Source organism: Cornus florida, unplaced genomic scaffold, assembly GCF_030987335.1.
Source record: "Cornus florida cultivar Cherokee Brave unplaced genomic scaffold, ASM3098733v1 CherokeeBrave_3.0.0_Hap2_Chr06, whole genome shotgun sequence".
In the NCBI taxonomy this organism is placed as follows: Eukaryota; Viridiplantae; Streptophyta; class Magnoliopsida; order Cornales; family Cornaceae; genus Cornus; species Cornus florida.
The window spans coordinates 11,154,527-11,170,916 of record NW_026775576.1 but is presented as its reverse complement, the minus strand read 5'-3'; the positions used below and the strand labels follow the sequence as shown (position 1 = coordinate 11,170,916).

The following is a 16,390-nucleotide window of genomic DNA, read 5'->3' as shown; positions in this document are numbered from 1 at the left end:
TCTAATTGTATTATTAGTATTTTTGTGACAAAAAGCCCTCTCATGAAAGGGAAAAATTAACTACAATCCTAAAATCAATAGTATTATTCAAAGAAATAAAATCATATTGTTCCTGTAAATTTCACTCAAACAGACCAACAACAAGCCCCACCTTTCTCTGTCACCCTCCTTGGAGAGGACAGAGAGTGTGTCATTTTCCATTTAGAAGTTCTGTTCCGTCAAAAGCCCAAACACACATGTTATTGATCCACGTGTATATATATATATATATATATTCTCAAATACTTCATGTTTAGGCAAACCTATGCGATAGCAGCGATACCAAACAATTACAACCCCCTCTCTCTCTCAACGTACATTTCTTCTTCTTCAAAATCAAGACAAAGTCTCTTTCCCTCCAACAACTTCAAAAATAAAATACCCAGTAAAATTTGATGTATATATATAAATATATATAACCCAAATGCTAAGCAAGGTTAGGTGATCGATAGCAACACTAAACAATGTAAACATGCACCAATATCCAGACCTTCCTTTTACTAGCTGCATCTACTCTTCGTGGCTTCTTGCAATTCATTCAAAACTCAGTTCTTGTTTGAGTGATTGCCAAATGAATAGTTAGAGACCGCCACCAATTAAAGAACCAACTCGAAATATGCAGGTTCACATATCGCCAAGTTTGCGGCATGTAACAGTATTCCCATCTAAAGGTGTTAAAGAATTCATCAAAGTAAAGGTTGGCTCAAGACGAGTGTCGTGTCGCATGGTTTTGTATTCACTTCTCTTCTTTACCTTTCTTCTTCGGTTCGTCTTTGTGTTAACGGCAATGGATCATACCATTGATGAACACAGCCGGACTTGCTCTACCTTAGGTAGCTACATTTTAATCCGTCTCTCTCTCTCTTTATATATGTGTGTGTGTGTGTTGGAAATCATATCTATAAGTTGACTCGATGATTATGGCAGATTTATTGGGTTTTCATTATAGGCTAATGTTTAGGCGTTTGTTTAAAAATATGATTTTTATTCTGATTTGATTTTTATTCTCTTTCCATGTTTGTAATTTTCCTTTTGTATATAATGATAGTCAGGTTCTCAAATTGAGAACACTAATTTTACCTTTTGGTATTAGAGCCACCTATCATATAATTCAATTTGGTATCAGAGCCACTGTCGGAGATGGCGGCATAAGCCTCATCTCCGGCGGTGATCCAAGTTTCAGCCACCATGCCATCTCATGGCGTCATTTTTCAGATTTCTCTTTCGTCGTTTGTTTTTGTTGGAGCTCTGTGTTTTGGCCCAAGAGAATATTGCATGGCCCTTTTCTTGGTGTTGTTCGGATCTTTTTCATCTCTAGGATGGATCGCACCGGTGTAGGGAGGCTCTTCTCCCAAGTTAAGACCCATTTTTTGGGGATATCCCTTTAGCATTTGACATGTGCTAAGAGTCTCTAGGTGCTATTTGTGCCTTGTTTAGGTAGCATGGTGTTTGCCGTTTCCATATCTCCAACAACATTTATTGCCTTATTTGGACTGCTGGTGTGTTAGGTAGCATTGCAATCTTATTGTGGTAAGGATACAGTTGTTTTACGTCTTAATATATATGAGTTTGGTTGATATATTCCCTACAGCTTGAAGGGAAGTATTGGAAATCATATCTATAAGTTGACTCGATGATTGTGACAGATTTATTGGGTCTTCATTATAGGTTAATGTTTAGGCTTTTGTTTAGGGATTTGATTTTTATTCTCTTTTCATATTTGTAATTTTTCTCTTATATATAACGATGCTCTCAAATTGAGAACGCTAATTTTACCAATGTGTGTGATTACAATTTCTGATATCATTTTGCAACTGATCTTATGATGACAGGTTGCTTGGGGAAAAGACTAGGACCAAGGATTCTTGGCAGAAATATTGAATCAACTGTAATCAATCCCTTGATCTTAATTTCGAATTGTATTAAATAACTTGAGATCCTCTAATTAATTAATTTAATCACTTTCTTTCTGTACTAGTACTGATCATGTTTTAGCATTATTTGATTTCTGATAGGTTCCAGAAGTGATATTTGAAATCCTGGAAGAACCAATGAGCCAAGATGAAATACAATTAGGAGCAGCTGATCAGGTTCCTCAGACATTAGAAGAGTTTGTTGCTGAAATAAAAGACAGAAAACTAGGTGCAAAGACTTTTGCTCTCAAGCTTAGAGCTATGGTCACCCTCTTTGAGCAGAGGACTAGGACAGCCAAAATCCAAGAATACCTGTACCGGCACGTGGCGTCCAGCAGCATCCCGAAACAGCTCCACTGCCTTGCCCTAAACCTAGCCAATGAGCACTCCACCAACGCCAATGCCCGCCTCCAGCTCCCCTTGCCGGAACTTGTCCCCTCCCTAGTCGACAACTCCTTATTCCACTTCGTGCTCGCCTCTGACAACATCCTTGCTGCATCCGTCGTTGCATCATCACTCGTTCAGAACTCGTTGCACCCTGAAAAGGTTGTCCTTCACATAATCACAGATAAAAAGACCTACTCTCCCATGCAGGCATGGTTCTCTTTGCACCCTTTGATCCCTGCAGTCATTGAGGTAAAGGAACTGCACCATTTTGATTGGTTCACCAAGGGGAAGGTCCCTGTTTTGGAAGCCATGGAGAAAGACCAACAAGTTCGGTCAAAGTTTAGAGGCGGTTCATCGGCCATTGTTGCAAATCACACTGAAAAGCCTCATGTCATTGCAGCGAAATTGCAAGCGCTTAGCCCCAAGTACAATTCGCTGATGAATCACATTCGGATATATCTACCGGAGGTAAATCCCAAGTTCTGATCATAAGCTATTTTTTCTTATAGTTAGTCCTGATGGTGTTTTGTTTAATCACAACAGCTGCATTTGCTTTGCAGTTGTTTCCTAGTCTTAACAAGGTAGTGTTTCTGGACGATGACATTGTGGTTCAAACTGATCTTTCCCCTCTTTGGGACGTTGACATGAATGGGAAGGTCAATGGAGCTGTAGAAACGTGTAGGGGACATGACAAGTTTGTAATGTCAAAACGGTTTAAGAGCTATTTGAACTTCTCTCACCCTTTGATAAAGAACAATTTTGATCCTAATGAATGTGCATGGGCATACGGCATGAATATCTTTGATCTCGAGGCTTGGAGGAAGACTAACATAAGCCAAACATATCATTACTGGATTGAAGAGGTAAAATTCCATATTGTTATATCACATTAATCATGTGATTTTCCAGATACTTACATGACTATTGAATTCATCTGGCTAGAACTCAGAATAATTGGTAGTCTATTGCAAAATCAAAGTTGCATTCTAACAAGTATACCTGTTCCTCTCCTTACAGAACTTGAAATCCGATTTAAGTTTGTGGCAGCTAGGAACATTGCCACCGGGACTAATAGCATTCCATGATCACGTCCACATTATTGATCCGTTCTGGCACATGCTCGGACTGGGGTACCAGGGCAACACGAGCATCTCAGATGCTGAAACTGCCGCTGTCATCCATTTCAATGGCCGAGCAAAACCTTGGCTGGATGTAGTGTTCCCCCAACTTCGGCCTCTATGGACCAAGTATGTCAACTTTTCTGACAATTTCATCAAAAGCTGCCATATTAGGGAATCTTAGCGTTGATTGTGGTGAATAAATTGAGCATAATGATGATCAAGTATGAGCTTAATCATGAAAAAGCTGGAAACAGGAGAGATTTCTTCATGGATTCAAGGTCCATGATTTTGCACATGAGATGAAAACAGCACCAGACTTCAATTTTTATTGACTCCCTTGCTTGTGGTTTTGTGTTCTTAATTATTTTCTTCATTTCCTGAGTAAAGGATTTTATAGGCTTTAAACCATGAAGTTTTTATGCAAGTAACAGATAAGAGAGATTTGTGAAAAAACTTATTGTCTTATGCAACACAAGATATTCTTAATTTCACGCACCTAGCTGAGGACCATTCATCTAGAACCAGAGCCTTATCAAGTACAGAATTCAAAGAAATAGTAGAAACAAAGAGAAACGAAAACAGTAACAGGAAGGATAGTCTCACCAGTGCAATGAGCAATCTACCTTCTTCAACATCTGGTCTATAGTCCAAGATCATCTAACCGATGTTATTTAGGTGAAAGCAACAAGCATTGAATTTCTAAAACCCCTGAATAAGAACACTAAAGAGTAGAAGAAATTTGTAGTTCATCTTGGCTTTTAAGGGTGACAATAATAGGTGCTCATTGCGTACAAACAAAACTTGGCGTTCATGTACTATAGATGGTTTTCCACACCATTTGGGGGTGGTAGGCAATGAGTTTTATAGTATAAGACACATTTCAATCTTAGGGGCTCTCTACTTCACATTATCTCACCACACATTATATATGCAAAAGAAAACATAGTCCAACACAGGACTTGATGAACATAAATTAGACTGTAGTTCCTAAAACATTAGAAAAAAAAAAAGATCAAAACTTTAAACAGCACAAGTATAAGCATCCTCTGATATGCCGGTTACTTAATTAATTATGTTCAGGTTCACTAAGATATTTTTTACGCTAGATCTCCTCTTAGTTCCAAGCAGGTCTTCCTGGAAATAAATGCGACATGTTTGCTTATGTTCTTACCACCCAGTGAAACTCTCATCTGATATGCTTAACAAACATATTGCCTTCGCATTTCTCCATGTTAATTAATTAAACTCTGAAATACTAAATGCAACCACATTAAAAAATTATCAAACAAACAAACATCTTAAGAGAAGAAGTAATAACAACAACAATAATAATTGAAGAAGGAGAAGATGGAATTGTCATGAAACTAGAATAGGCTACTTCAATTTTCTCAGGACTTCAATCTGGCCTTTGAATTAACCACCCTTTCCCCTGTCAAACTCACAAAAATGGAACTACCATTTTTGAATTTTCAACGAGATATCTCTTGGTAAGATTTTAACAGGTATCACAAAGCAAACATCTAATGTGTCTAAATTCTAAAAGCATAAACAAATTAATGAATAGCTCCATGTATCCATTTGTCACAATTTTCAAGTTACCAATTGCAGTTAAAGATTAGACAGGTACGATTTTTAAGTTGAATAACCACAGCACAGATTCTCCAACTATCATTTTTCTTAGACAAATCTAACAAATGCACAGGCCACATTGTCTCAATGACAGCAGTCTGCCATTTTTATACCACTGAAGGGGACAAATCCTTCTGCTGAGAAGGATTGAAAAGGGGACCTAGCCTCTAACCTATCTCCTACTAATCTCAGCAGGGAAAAAAAAAAAAAAAAAAAAAAAAAAAAAAAAAAAAAAAAAACCACCCACTATGGTCTTCTATAAACTACTTTGGTTACCTCTTGGAAGAATGTTGTAATTCTTAAGAGTATTCACTTCATAATAATTTCACACCCTCCTTCCATTAAATGATTCCTATAGGTCTCACTTCAAACAATCTCTAAGACCATATTATACTGAGAAATAATTAAAATTTAAGAAAAAAGAAAGAATGAACAAATAGTATTAAAAAGAGTAATCAGGGAAAAAAAAAAAAAAGAGAGGTTCATTTACCATCTATAATAGGTCTACAACTTGCTAATTGTACTAGGAAAAAGCTGTTGACAGCAACTAAAACAAAGCCACAATGGTAATGCTAGATATCAAGAAGTAATGAGGAAACAGAACAATGCAGTCGGAACTGACAACATCCTTTTCCTAACAATCGAAGTACGAAAAGAGTATTGAATAATAATTATCAAGAGTTGGGAACAATTGAATTCACTAAGGCATTTCAACAAACAAATACCCCAAGTTGTAATGGCAGTATTGCACTTGAATAGAATGAATTGACAGTACTGAGGAACTTACTTTTTTCCGGTTACATTCGAAACCAAATCCTTCAAAAACTTGGCAGACTTTGTAATAGGGGAATTAATAGCCATCAAGTTATACAAAACGTTTTCAACTTCCCCAATGGATGGCCTTGCCTTGAACATGGAGATCACTTTCATTTCCCCTCCTTCTTCAACGAAAACCGTCCATCTCTCACCGCTCAAAACCCCATCTTTAACACACTTGAAGATTACTCCTTTTCTCTGATTCAAAATTCCTCTGACCTCCAATCCCATAAATGAATATACCACCTCAAATGAGGCCACAAACCCACTCAACTCACCAAAACTGCCCTCCTCTTCAAACCCCCATCCAGGGTTGAAAATCACCACTGGCTTTGGGTACAAAATGTCAGTAATTCTTTTCATAACAGCCAACTGTGAAGCCTCTGGCGCCAAAAACACTGCCACATCACCAGAATTCAACACGCTGGTGGTGGTATCACTGTTGTTGGTCAATGAAGATATGTACAAGTGTTCAAGCCGGTTTGGCAGTTGAGAAACAAAGGAATCAGCAGCAGATTCTGTCAACGAGTGGTTTGGCCATACGAGTGAGATCTTCACCGGAGAGCCTTTTCTGTTGATGGGTATGTCAGAAAAGACCGCGAAAGCGAGTTGGGAGAGCGAATCGGGCGAGTCGTCAATGAGGGGTATCTCGACTCGGAACCTGGGCTGCTTCAGTTTCTTGAGCTTACCTGTGAGTTTGGGGTTGTTGAGGGGCTTTTCTAAGGTGGTGGAGAGGCAGGTTTTGGCTTGGAGGATGGCTTCTGCTTTGGAGGTGGGTGGGGTGGGAGAGGAGATAGAAGAAGAACATTGGACAGATAGAGGAAGGAATTTGGATTTGGGTTTTGGGGAGGAGGAGGAGGAGAGATGGTATTGGTGGTGATGCTGCTGCTGTGTAGAGAATGGGAAAGATGCGAAGAGAGTAGTTTTAGCTAGTTGCAATTGGAATGAATGCTTTGAAGTTAGAGTGGTTTGTAAATGGATTTTGAGAAGATCACAATCCATTTTCTTTCAGTTCATCAAATGTAAGCAAAAGAGCTAGTAGGAGTTTAAGAAGCGAGTTCCACTTGCAACCATATGGATAAGGAGAGTAAGACAGATTGACAGCCTCACAAAACCTAAAATGGTGACACATTTGCTTTATGTGTCAATTAGTAATTACAAGAAAGAAAGAAAAAAATTAATTAAATTAAAAAATCATATAATAATTTCTCCAATTTTTTTGAACTTGGTTCTGTGTACCTTTCAAAAAAAAATAATAATAAAAATAACTTGGTTCTTTGTTGTGCTTTCCAAATCGACCATGTCTTCCGGAATCGTATTGTTGATTCTCCTAGATGTTGGTTCTAAATGGAGAATCATTAATTCACTAAAAACGGATTTGATTCATATCTTTATCTTTTTAATATTCTATAAATTTAGAGATCTGTAGGTATTTTGTTGGGGTGAAAATCACCTCAAGTCAAACAGTTTGCTATTTCTATCATTTTGAAATAAGTGAAGGAGAATTGGCCGCATCAATTAAAAATTTTGGGTAACTAAATTTTCACCACCCATGTATTTTATATATAAAAACTTTAAATATTGTATTTCATATATATAAATACATTTATATATTGTATCCAAAATACGCTTGTCTTTTTTCAAAATGTCGTCTTCTTCCTTTCTCTCTCTAAAAACTTCATTAACTTTCATTAATGGACTTGTAATGACCCGATTATTTTCCTTTCTTTCTTTTCTCAAATTTTCACGGATATGTTTTTTTCCATTGTTCTTTTCCTTTCTGAGTTCAGTTTCTCATCATTTAGTGTCATCTCAAGTGCTCAGAAATAGTTTCCGAGACTCTTTTTTTTGGATTGACAACTTCTTTTGAGGATCGAGTCATTTTCACATTCTTCGTTTTTCGACACTATTTACTTTTCGTCATTTTCCCTATTTCGTCATTTTCCTTATTTTGTCATTTTATTGCTAAACCTCACTTTTTATGTTCGGAGTTGGTTTCTGACTTCACGTATCTTTATTCTAAGTGGTTTCTACAAAATACGTATATTTACTTTTGCAGAAAGGTACTCTGGATGTTCTCGGTGTCCATAAGGGCATGGATGCATAGTTCTTCAGAATCTTTTTCTTTTCTTGTGGTGTGGGTTTTTAAGAAAATATCTTTTTGGAAGATATTTTCATTCCGGGGCAGTTTCGTAGTTTTCACTTTTTGGAGGGGCCATTGTGCAATTAATGAAAGTTATTACTAAATGCCTTGTTTTGAGCCTGGATCCTCGTACGGGATTCATTTTCACTTTTCGTCGAGTCGTGTACTCATAGAATTTCCTTCTGGTCATTTTTGTCCACTTTCAGGGTTTTTGGCCCTAGTTAGCGCCAAGTTTAGGCCATAACTCTCTGCTCGGGATTTAGTTTTTTACGTCGTTTCTTCCGTTATTCATATTTTCTCATTTTGAATCTTTTTCGTTCACGGAGTTTTTCCGTTTGAGCGCGTATGCTCAAATTCCACTCTTTCGGACCCGGCGGGTTTGAAGTCAAGATGTGATTTTGATGGGGCTTCCTTGGGATTCATGTTCGTGGTGTTGTCCCTGACAAAACCTAGAAGTTTCGTCGGATTTAGAGCACTTTCATTTTAGTGGGGATTTGAGATTTCATTTCAAATGGAGGTAGGGGATATTTTAGGATTATTTGTGTATTGTATTATGTGTTTCCCATGATTTTACAACATATATGTATGCCTTGTATCAAATCTAGAAAGTTAGTAATATTTAATTCTTTGTATAAGATTAAATTTTCATGATGATGTATAACTTGGATTTGAATTGTGGAATACTAGAAAATTTGGCTTTAATATGTTTGTTAACATATATTAAATTCGGATTATTTGAATAAGAATTACACTTTTTATTAAATAATTATCTTTTGTGAAAGTTTAATTCTCATGGGCTTATTTTAAATTAAGTTTTGGCATATTTGTTAACATAGTTTAATTTGAGAGCATTTGGTTGAGTTTGAAATTCTAGAGACTTTAATTAAAATCTATTTTATAGTTTCATTGGCCTAACTAAGCTTTTGAATGAATATATATAATGACCATGATATGTCTTTTAACATATATTATATGGAGGCCATTTGGAAATGATTTAAAATCTAGAGAGTTTAATTAATTTTATTTAATTAAACTATATCTTATTGTTCCATGGATTTAATCATGTTTTAGAAGTTGTTTCTATATTGAGATCATGGATTTAGACTTGTTGTGTATTCACTTGAGTATGTTTTAAGCATTGAAGAACATTGTTGTTAAGTTTATATTCATGAGAGTATGTTTCTAATATGAATATATTGTTGACTTGTGATTTCATAGCATTATGAATACGGAATGCTTATTGTACACTATTGGGAGTTAAATTGCTAACTTGTACTATGTAGTAGTAATATGGATTCTTGTGAATTATTGGTATCATTAGCCTTGTAAACTTCTTGCTAAAATGTCGTAGAATTAGTGTTTAAAGTTTACCATGGAGGCATGATTTAAATTGTTAAGTTGATGATATTGTTTTGTACGTTATATCATAGTAAAGATTTGACATTATATATGCCATTTTAGAATTGAAACTCTAAGGCATGGATTGTGTGGTTTCAACCAATTTGTGCATGGAAGGTGATTTCATGCATTATATAATTATGTATAAGTTGTGAACTTATTTGGTTTATTTTGGAGTTACTTGGGACATTGTTATTGTGATATGGTTAGAGTTTGTCTCTAGTGCGGGAGGTATGAGTTTTCTCCAATTGAGATAGTGCGCCCTAGGGTGGTCTTCCCAGCGGGTTAATGCCCGGAATAACCATTTTGTTCTCGGCGGAAATCCGAGACGTGATGTCCAAGTCTTCCACTATTTGTTTTCACACTTTTAGATTTCTAGTTGATAACTTTGAGAATCTATGTCTTGATGTGTGGTATTAGAATTCTAATTATACTAAATTGTTATATTTAGTTGTTTTTGTACTTTTAGATTTCAAGTTGTTAACTTTGAAAATCTATATCTAGTTGCTTTGTATAGCATGCTTCTATATTGGTTAAATTGCATAGATGTTGTGATTTTTGATTTATTGTTCAAATGTGACTTAGGAATGATCCTATAGATTCATTTGGAACATAGACGTTAGGAGGCATGACCCACTTTGGTTATTCTAGCATTTTAGATTTCAAGTTGATGAATCTATATCTTGTTGCTTTGTATAATACGATTCTATGTTACTTGAAATGCATGAATGATGTGATTTGTGCTAGAAATGATCTAGGGTAGCTTAGGATGCTCCCTGAGTCACACTTTAACATAGACGTTAGGTGGCATGAGCCCTTTTAACATGTTTCACCTTAGGGTGATAAAATTGTAAAATGTTAGGTCGATGCATGCTCATTTCCTATGAGTAGCTTTATGTTGCTCACCCCAAAGTTACTGGGGCATATTTTAGGTACATGATTCAAGATATGGTGATTGGCATTTACCTTTGATGGTTTGGAGATTTGAAGTTTCTTTCAAAGCATTCTTGTTCACATGCAAGTGTTAGCATGTTCAAGTTTTACTTTTGATGTTGTAACACTTAGATAGGTTCAATATGCCATTTTTGCCTTATTGTATGTAAAGTGTACTTATATATGTTATTTGGAACCTATTTGATATGTATGATATGGGGCCAAGGGCCACAAACTTTAAGATTCAAGTGTATGCATTTAAGTTTCAAGTTTTGTTTTGAAATGTATTCTTTTCTAACCTTGAGGTTTGGCATGTCAAATTTTCTAAACATTGTGTAATGAGACCATGGGCCATTGTAACATATTTATATTTATAAAGTACACTTGCGAGCATAATTATATAGCTTAAAATCATTTTTTTGGTCCATATTCATGTTGGGGTTTGAGGCTTGGGTGAAGCCTCAACAAAATTTGTTCATAGCAGGCTTTACAACAGCTTCTCAAGGTGTTTCGGTCGTCCAAAACTTCATTTCGGTCGACCGATAGCCTTTAAAATTCATTTGAGCATCAAAACATCACTTTTCAGTAGCCAAATGTACTGTTCAGAGCCATTTCGGTCGACCGATGGTTCATTTCGGTCTACCGATACAACCAACCTTCAAAATAATGATTTCAGCAAGAATTTTGTCCATTTCAGTCGTTCGATGGTTCATTTTGGTGACCGAAATAACTAGAACCCGATAACAGCTCTGTTGAGTTTCAACACTGATCTTCCAACTTCAAAGGGTCATAACTCCTTCGTTTTAAGTCCAAATGGGTTATTCTTGAGCCTAAATTCATGGATTTTGAGTCAGATTTTCAATGGTACCAATTCCATTCTTAGATTCTAAACAAAATGAGAGATATTCATGTTTTAGTGAAATAGTGTCAATTTTCACTTCAACCGGAAAGGGGCACTTTGTGGGATTCTTGTCCAATGTTCTTAGAACCTCTTGGAATGTTGTGAAATGATTATTTTGAGTTATTTTCACCTTGTTTGACTTATTTAGAGTCAAGTTTCTCTTTTTTATTGTGATTTGACCATTTTGCCCCTTGGTTCACGATTTTTGCCCGTTTTGACCCTTGTTTTCGCTTTCATTCTCCTTGAGCTTCGTGACTTCATGGAAGGTCACATTGGTGTCTTAGAGATGGTTTATATCTCTAAAGACTTTAGTTTCATCTTTTGCTTCTGCATTTCGGATCCGTTATTGGATCAACTTTCGGTTTATCACTGACGCACCGGGTTGAAAAACTTAGGCCGTCACAGGACTTTCCAAGGATTCACAATAACTTTAGAACTTCGAAGCTTCACTTCAAAACACAAACACACTCAAAAAACCTATGTAATTTCACTAAAGTATTATGCAGAAACTCCAGAGTATCATCCATATATCTAAGCTTTATTCATGTAAATATCGATTTTTGGTCTATTTTTTCTTATCTGATTAAAGAGTACAAACATCACTGGTTCGCACTTTTTTTAGTAGAATTTTGAACTTCAAAGCTTCACTTCAAAACCCAAACACACTCCAAAAACCCATGTAATTTCACTAGAGTATTATGCAGAAACTCTAGAGTATCATCTATAGATCTAAGCTTTATTCATGTAAATCTCGATTTTTGGTATGTTTTTTCTTATCTGATTAAAGAGCACAAACATCACTGGTTCGCACTCTTTTTAGTAGAATTTTGTTGGGATTTTACGTATAATATAAGCATGAAATATAGTTAGTACTGCTTGGGATACAAAATACGTATTGTTTGGGATGTTAAGTAGGATTATGTTGGGATGTTACATAGAACTTATACTGACTTAAATTATAATTGCTTGGGATGTTAAGTAGGATTATGTTGGGATGTTACGTATAACTTATACTGACTTAAATTATAAACTGTTATGATGTTATGTGCAAATAATCTATTAGGATTATGTTGGGATGTTGTGTACAACTTATATTAACTTAAATTACAAACTGTTTGGGATGTTATGTAATACACAAATAATTAAACACAAAAACCATGCCAGTCCAGATGTTGCTCTGTTCCAATATTGCTATGTTAATTTGGAATAAAATGACCTAATATACGAAGAAAGGGAAGTAAAAATTTATGGAAACAAATTAATGGAGAAATAGATCTGAGAAATTTATGGAAACAAAGGAATTGAGAAATAGATGTGTGATTTGCTTGTGATTCGTTTTGGAAACAAATCAAAGAGAATTATTGAGATTTGAAAGAATAAGAAGAAAATAACTAAAAAACGATCTCTTTCTCTCTCTGAAACCTTTGGCAAATCTAAGCAAGGCGGGATTTGGGTTAATTGAAATATCATGAATGGTCTTTCTTGCATTCCAAATCTCCATGCAAACTGTAAAATCTGGGTTGCTGAAATATTTTGGAAAGAAATCAAAATTTGGGTTGCTGAAATAGCGGGATTTTGGAATCAAAATCAATATTTTGGGAGAGAAGAAAATGACAGAATTTGGGTTGCTGAAAATAAGGGAGGGAAGAAGAAATAGTATTTGTGAACAGTGTATACATATATACATATATATATATATATGAAAATTGTGTATAAAACAAATAAACATTTTTACCCACCTTAGTAACTACTGTTCATTAACACAAAAAGGAAGAAATGGGCTACTGTGGGACTAGAGGTGATCCTGGTCAATTTTTTTGAGCCATATCAGCTATCATGATCTTGGTTATACGCAAGACTCAATATTGTCATTTATGAGATCCGTTTTAAATACAATAACTCTTTAACTAGAAAAAAAAAATGATGATAATAATAATAATGACCTATTTATCCTAATCTTTTATTTTGTCTTGTAAACACTCCATTTTGTTCGGTTACTTCCTGTAATGAACCGGTCATTTTCTTTCCTTTCCCTTTTCTCAGATTTTCACGGATATTTTTTTTCCGTTATTCTTTTCCTTTCTGAGTTCAGTTTTTCATCACTTAGTGTCGTCTCGAGTGTTCTGGAATGATTTCCGAGACTCTTTTCTTTGGATTGACGACTTCCTTTTCGTTTTTCGACACTATTCACTTTTCGTCATTTTCCCTATTTCGTCTTTTTCCCTATTTTGTCTTTTTCCCGTTTGTCACTTTTTGGCACAACCTCACTTTTCGTGCTCGGAGTTGGTTTTCGACTTCACGTACCTTCATCCTAAGTGGTTTCCATGAAATACGTATCTTTACTTTTGTAAGAAAGTACTCTGGTTGCTTCTGGTGTCCGTAGGGGCATGGATGCACAGTTTTTCAGAATCTTTTTCTTTTCTTGGGGTGTTTTTCATAAATATCTTTTGAAGATATTTTATTTTAGGGGTTTTTAAGAAAATATTTTTGGAAGATATTTTCATTCTGGGTTATTAGTGTAGTTTTTACTTTTTGAAGGGGCCATTGTGCAATTAATGAAAGTTATTGTAAAAATACCTCGTTTTGAGCCTGGATCCTCGTACAGGACTCATTTTCAGTTTTTGTTGAGTTGTGTACTCTTAGAATTGCCTTCTGGTCATTTTTCTCCAGTTTCTGGGTTTATGGCCCTAGTTGCCGCCGAACTTGTTCGGGGCATATCTCTTTGCTCGGAACTTGGTTTTTGACGCCGTTTCTTTCATTATTCATATTTTCTCATTTTGAATCTTTTTCATTCATGAAGTTTTACCGTTTGAGCGCGTCTGCTCAAATTCCACTTTTCCAGACCCGGCAAGGCCCTTTCGGGGCACTTTTTGAGATTTTCTATAAATAGGGGGTTATAAAATTGAAAAGTCACTTTCTCCTCCCTCCATGCACGACCTGAATCTGCCATGGCAGCCCAAGGGGGGCTGCCACCCTTCTCCTTTCATTTAAACCTCCTTCCCTTTGTTAGAATGTCATAGTGCCTTTGCGTTTTATGTTTGTTTTGACTACGCGCTTCTTTCCCCCTTATTAGAACCCATTTTTGGCCAACTTTTGAGTTCAAGTTTAAGGTCAAGTTAGGATTTTGGTAGGTCCTCTTTGGAGTTTTATGTTCACGGCGTTGTCCCCGACAAAACCCCCAAAGTATTGTCGGATTTGGAGCCGTTTCATTTTGGTGGCTTTTGAGATTTTCATCTCAAATTGAGGTAGGGGATGTTTTAGGATTTTATATGTGTTGTATGGAGTGTTTTCCATGATTATACAACTTGTATGCATGCTTTTGTTTAAGTCCTAGAATTTAATTTAATTTAATTTAATTATTTTCTATGGTTAGGATTTAATTCTCATGATGATGTATAACTTAGAATTAAATTGTGGCATGTTAGAACGTTTGGATTTGATATGTTTGTTAACATATATTAAATTAAAATTATTTGAATAAGAATTACACTTTTTATTTAATATTTTTCTTTTGTGAAAGATTAATTCCCATGGTCGTACCTTGCATGAAATGAACTTGTAATGTGCTTTTAAATTAAGTCTTGGCATATTCCTTAACATACTTTAATTTGAGAGCATTTGGATAAGTATGAAAATCTAGAGATTTTAATTAAAATGATTAATTAAAATCTATTTAAAGGTTCCATTGGTTTAATTAAGTTTTTGACTTGGTATTTGTGAGGACTAGGACTTGTATACTAGCATATATTAATTTGGGACCATTTGATGTTGTTTTAGAATTTAGGAATTTAATTATCATGTTTAAATTAAATTCTATCCTATTGATCCAATGACCTAAGTAAGCTTTTGATTTGATTCATGTAATGAATAGGTTATGTTGTTTAACATGTGTTAATTAGGGTTCATTTGATTGAGATATGAAACTTAGAAAAATTAATTAGGTTATATAATTAATTTTCGTTTCTATTGCATTATTGATTAAATCATGTGTTTAACATCGATATTATGTTTAAAGCGTGATTTTAGACTTGTAATGGATTTATGCGATTATGTTTCAATATTGAATTATATTGTTATAGCGTGTAACGAATCGCACATTGAAGATTCTACATGTGATGTTATTATTTATCATCGTATAGTAGTTATGGATTTAGAGCATGTATTGTATGGTTTCAACCTACTTGTGCATGGAATGTAGTTTCGTGCTGTATATATATATTTCGTATATAAGTTGTTAACTTATTTATTTTGGAGTCTTGGGACATTGTTACTATGATATGGCTAGAGTTAGCTCTAGTGCGGGAGATACGAGTTCTCCCTGTTGAGATAGTGTACACTAGGGTGGTCTTCCCAGCGGGTTAATGCCCGAAATAACCATTTTATTCTTGGTTTAGTTCGAGACGTGATCTCTAAGTTTTCCACTATTTGTTTTCGCATTCAATTCCAAGTTGACAACCAATTTTTAATTGTGACTTGTGGTTTTGGTTATTGGCAATTTAATATTGTTAAGTACATTTATGCATTATGATTTTGAATGAATCATAGCATGCCTTTAATGCTGTTAAATACATTAATGTTTTATGATTTCTAATGAATCATTGCAGGTTTAGATGTTGTTAAGTACATCTATGTTATAAATGTTCAAATGTAGCTTAGGAATGATCCTATAGATTCATTTGGAACATAGACATTAGGTGGTATGACTCACTCTCGTTGTTTTTGCACTTTAGACTTCAAGTTGATAACTTTGAGAATCTACATATTGTTGCTTTGTATAGCATGCTTCTATGTTACTTGAATTGTATGAATGATGTAATTTATGTTATAAATGGTTTAAGGTAGCTTAGGATGTTCCCTGAGTCTCATTTTGACATAGACGTTAGGTGGCATGAGCCCCTTTAACATGTTTCACCTTAAGGTGATAAAATTATAAAATACTAGGTCGATGCATGCTCATTTCCTACGAGTAGCTTTATGTTGCTCACCCCAAAGTTACTGGGGTATATTTCAGGTACAGGAATCAAGGTTGAGATTTTCATTATGCTTGGGCGATTAGTGGACTTGAAGGTTCTATTTTGTGAAGGTTGGCTTGAAATGCCATTTGTAGCCT

At 35.2% G+C, this 16,390-nt stretch overlaps 2 protein-coding genes across 3 annotated transcripts; one reads left to right on the top strand and one right to left on the bottom strand.

Annotated features, from left to right (window-relative positions):
* The first annotated feature begins 473 nt into the window (after positions 1-473).
* LOC132311097 (probable galacturonosyltransferase 12) lies at positions 474-3,792 on the top strand. The gene is made up of 5 exons (XM_059808824.1): positions 474-872; positions 1,872-1,927; positions 2,055-2,807; positions 2,900-3,202; positions 3,357-3,792. The coding sequence occupies exons 1-5, from the start codon at positions 656-658 to the stop codon at positions 3,639-3,641; spliced, it is 1,614 nt and encodes a 537-aa protein (XP_059664807.1). The 5' UTR covers positions 474-655; the 3' UTR covers positions 3,642-3,792.
* LOC132311098 (uncharacterized) lies at positions 3,171-6,977 on the bottom strand. 2 transcript variants are annotated; one of them, XM_059808826.1, is made up of 2 exons: positions 5,877-6,977; positions 3,171-3,619 (listed from the first exon to the last, which is right to left on the bottom strand). In XM_059808826.1, exons 1-2 carry the CDS (start codon positions 6,905-6,907, stop codon positions 3,613-3,615), a joined length of 1,038 nt encoding a protein of 345 aa, XP_059664809.1. In that variant the 5' UTR covers positions 6,908-6,977; the 3' UTR covers positions 3,171-3,612. The 2 variants fall into 2 exon arrangements, with proteins under 2 accessions (XP_059664809.1, XP_059664808.1); XM_059808825.1 differs by having other exon boundaries at positions 3,171-3,600; positions 5,877-6,976.
* Between the last annotated feature and the right edge of the window lie 9,413 nt (positions 6,978-16,390).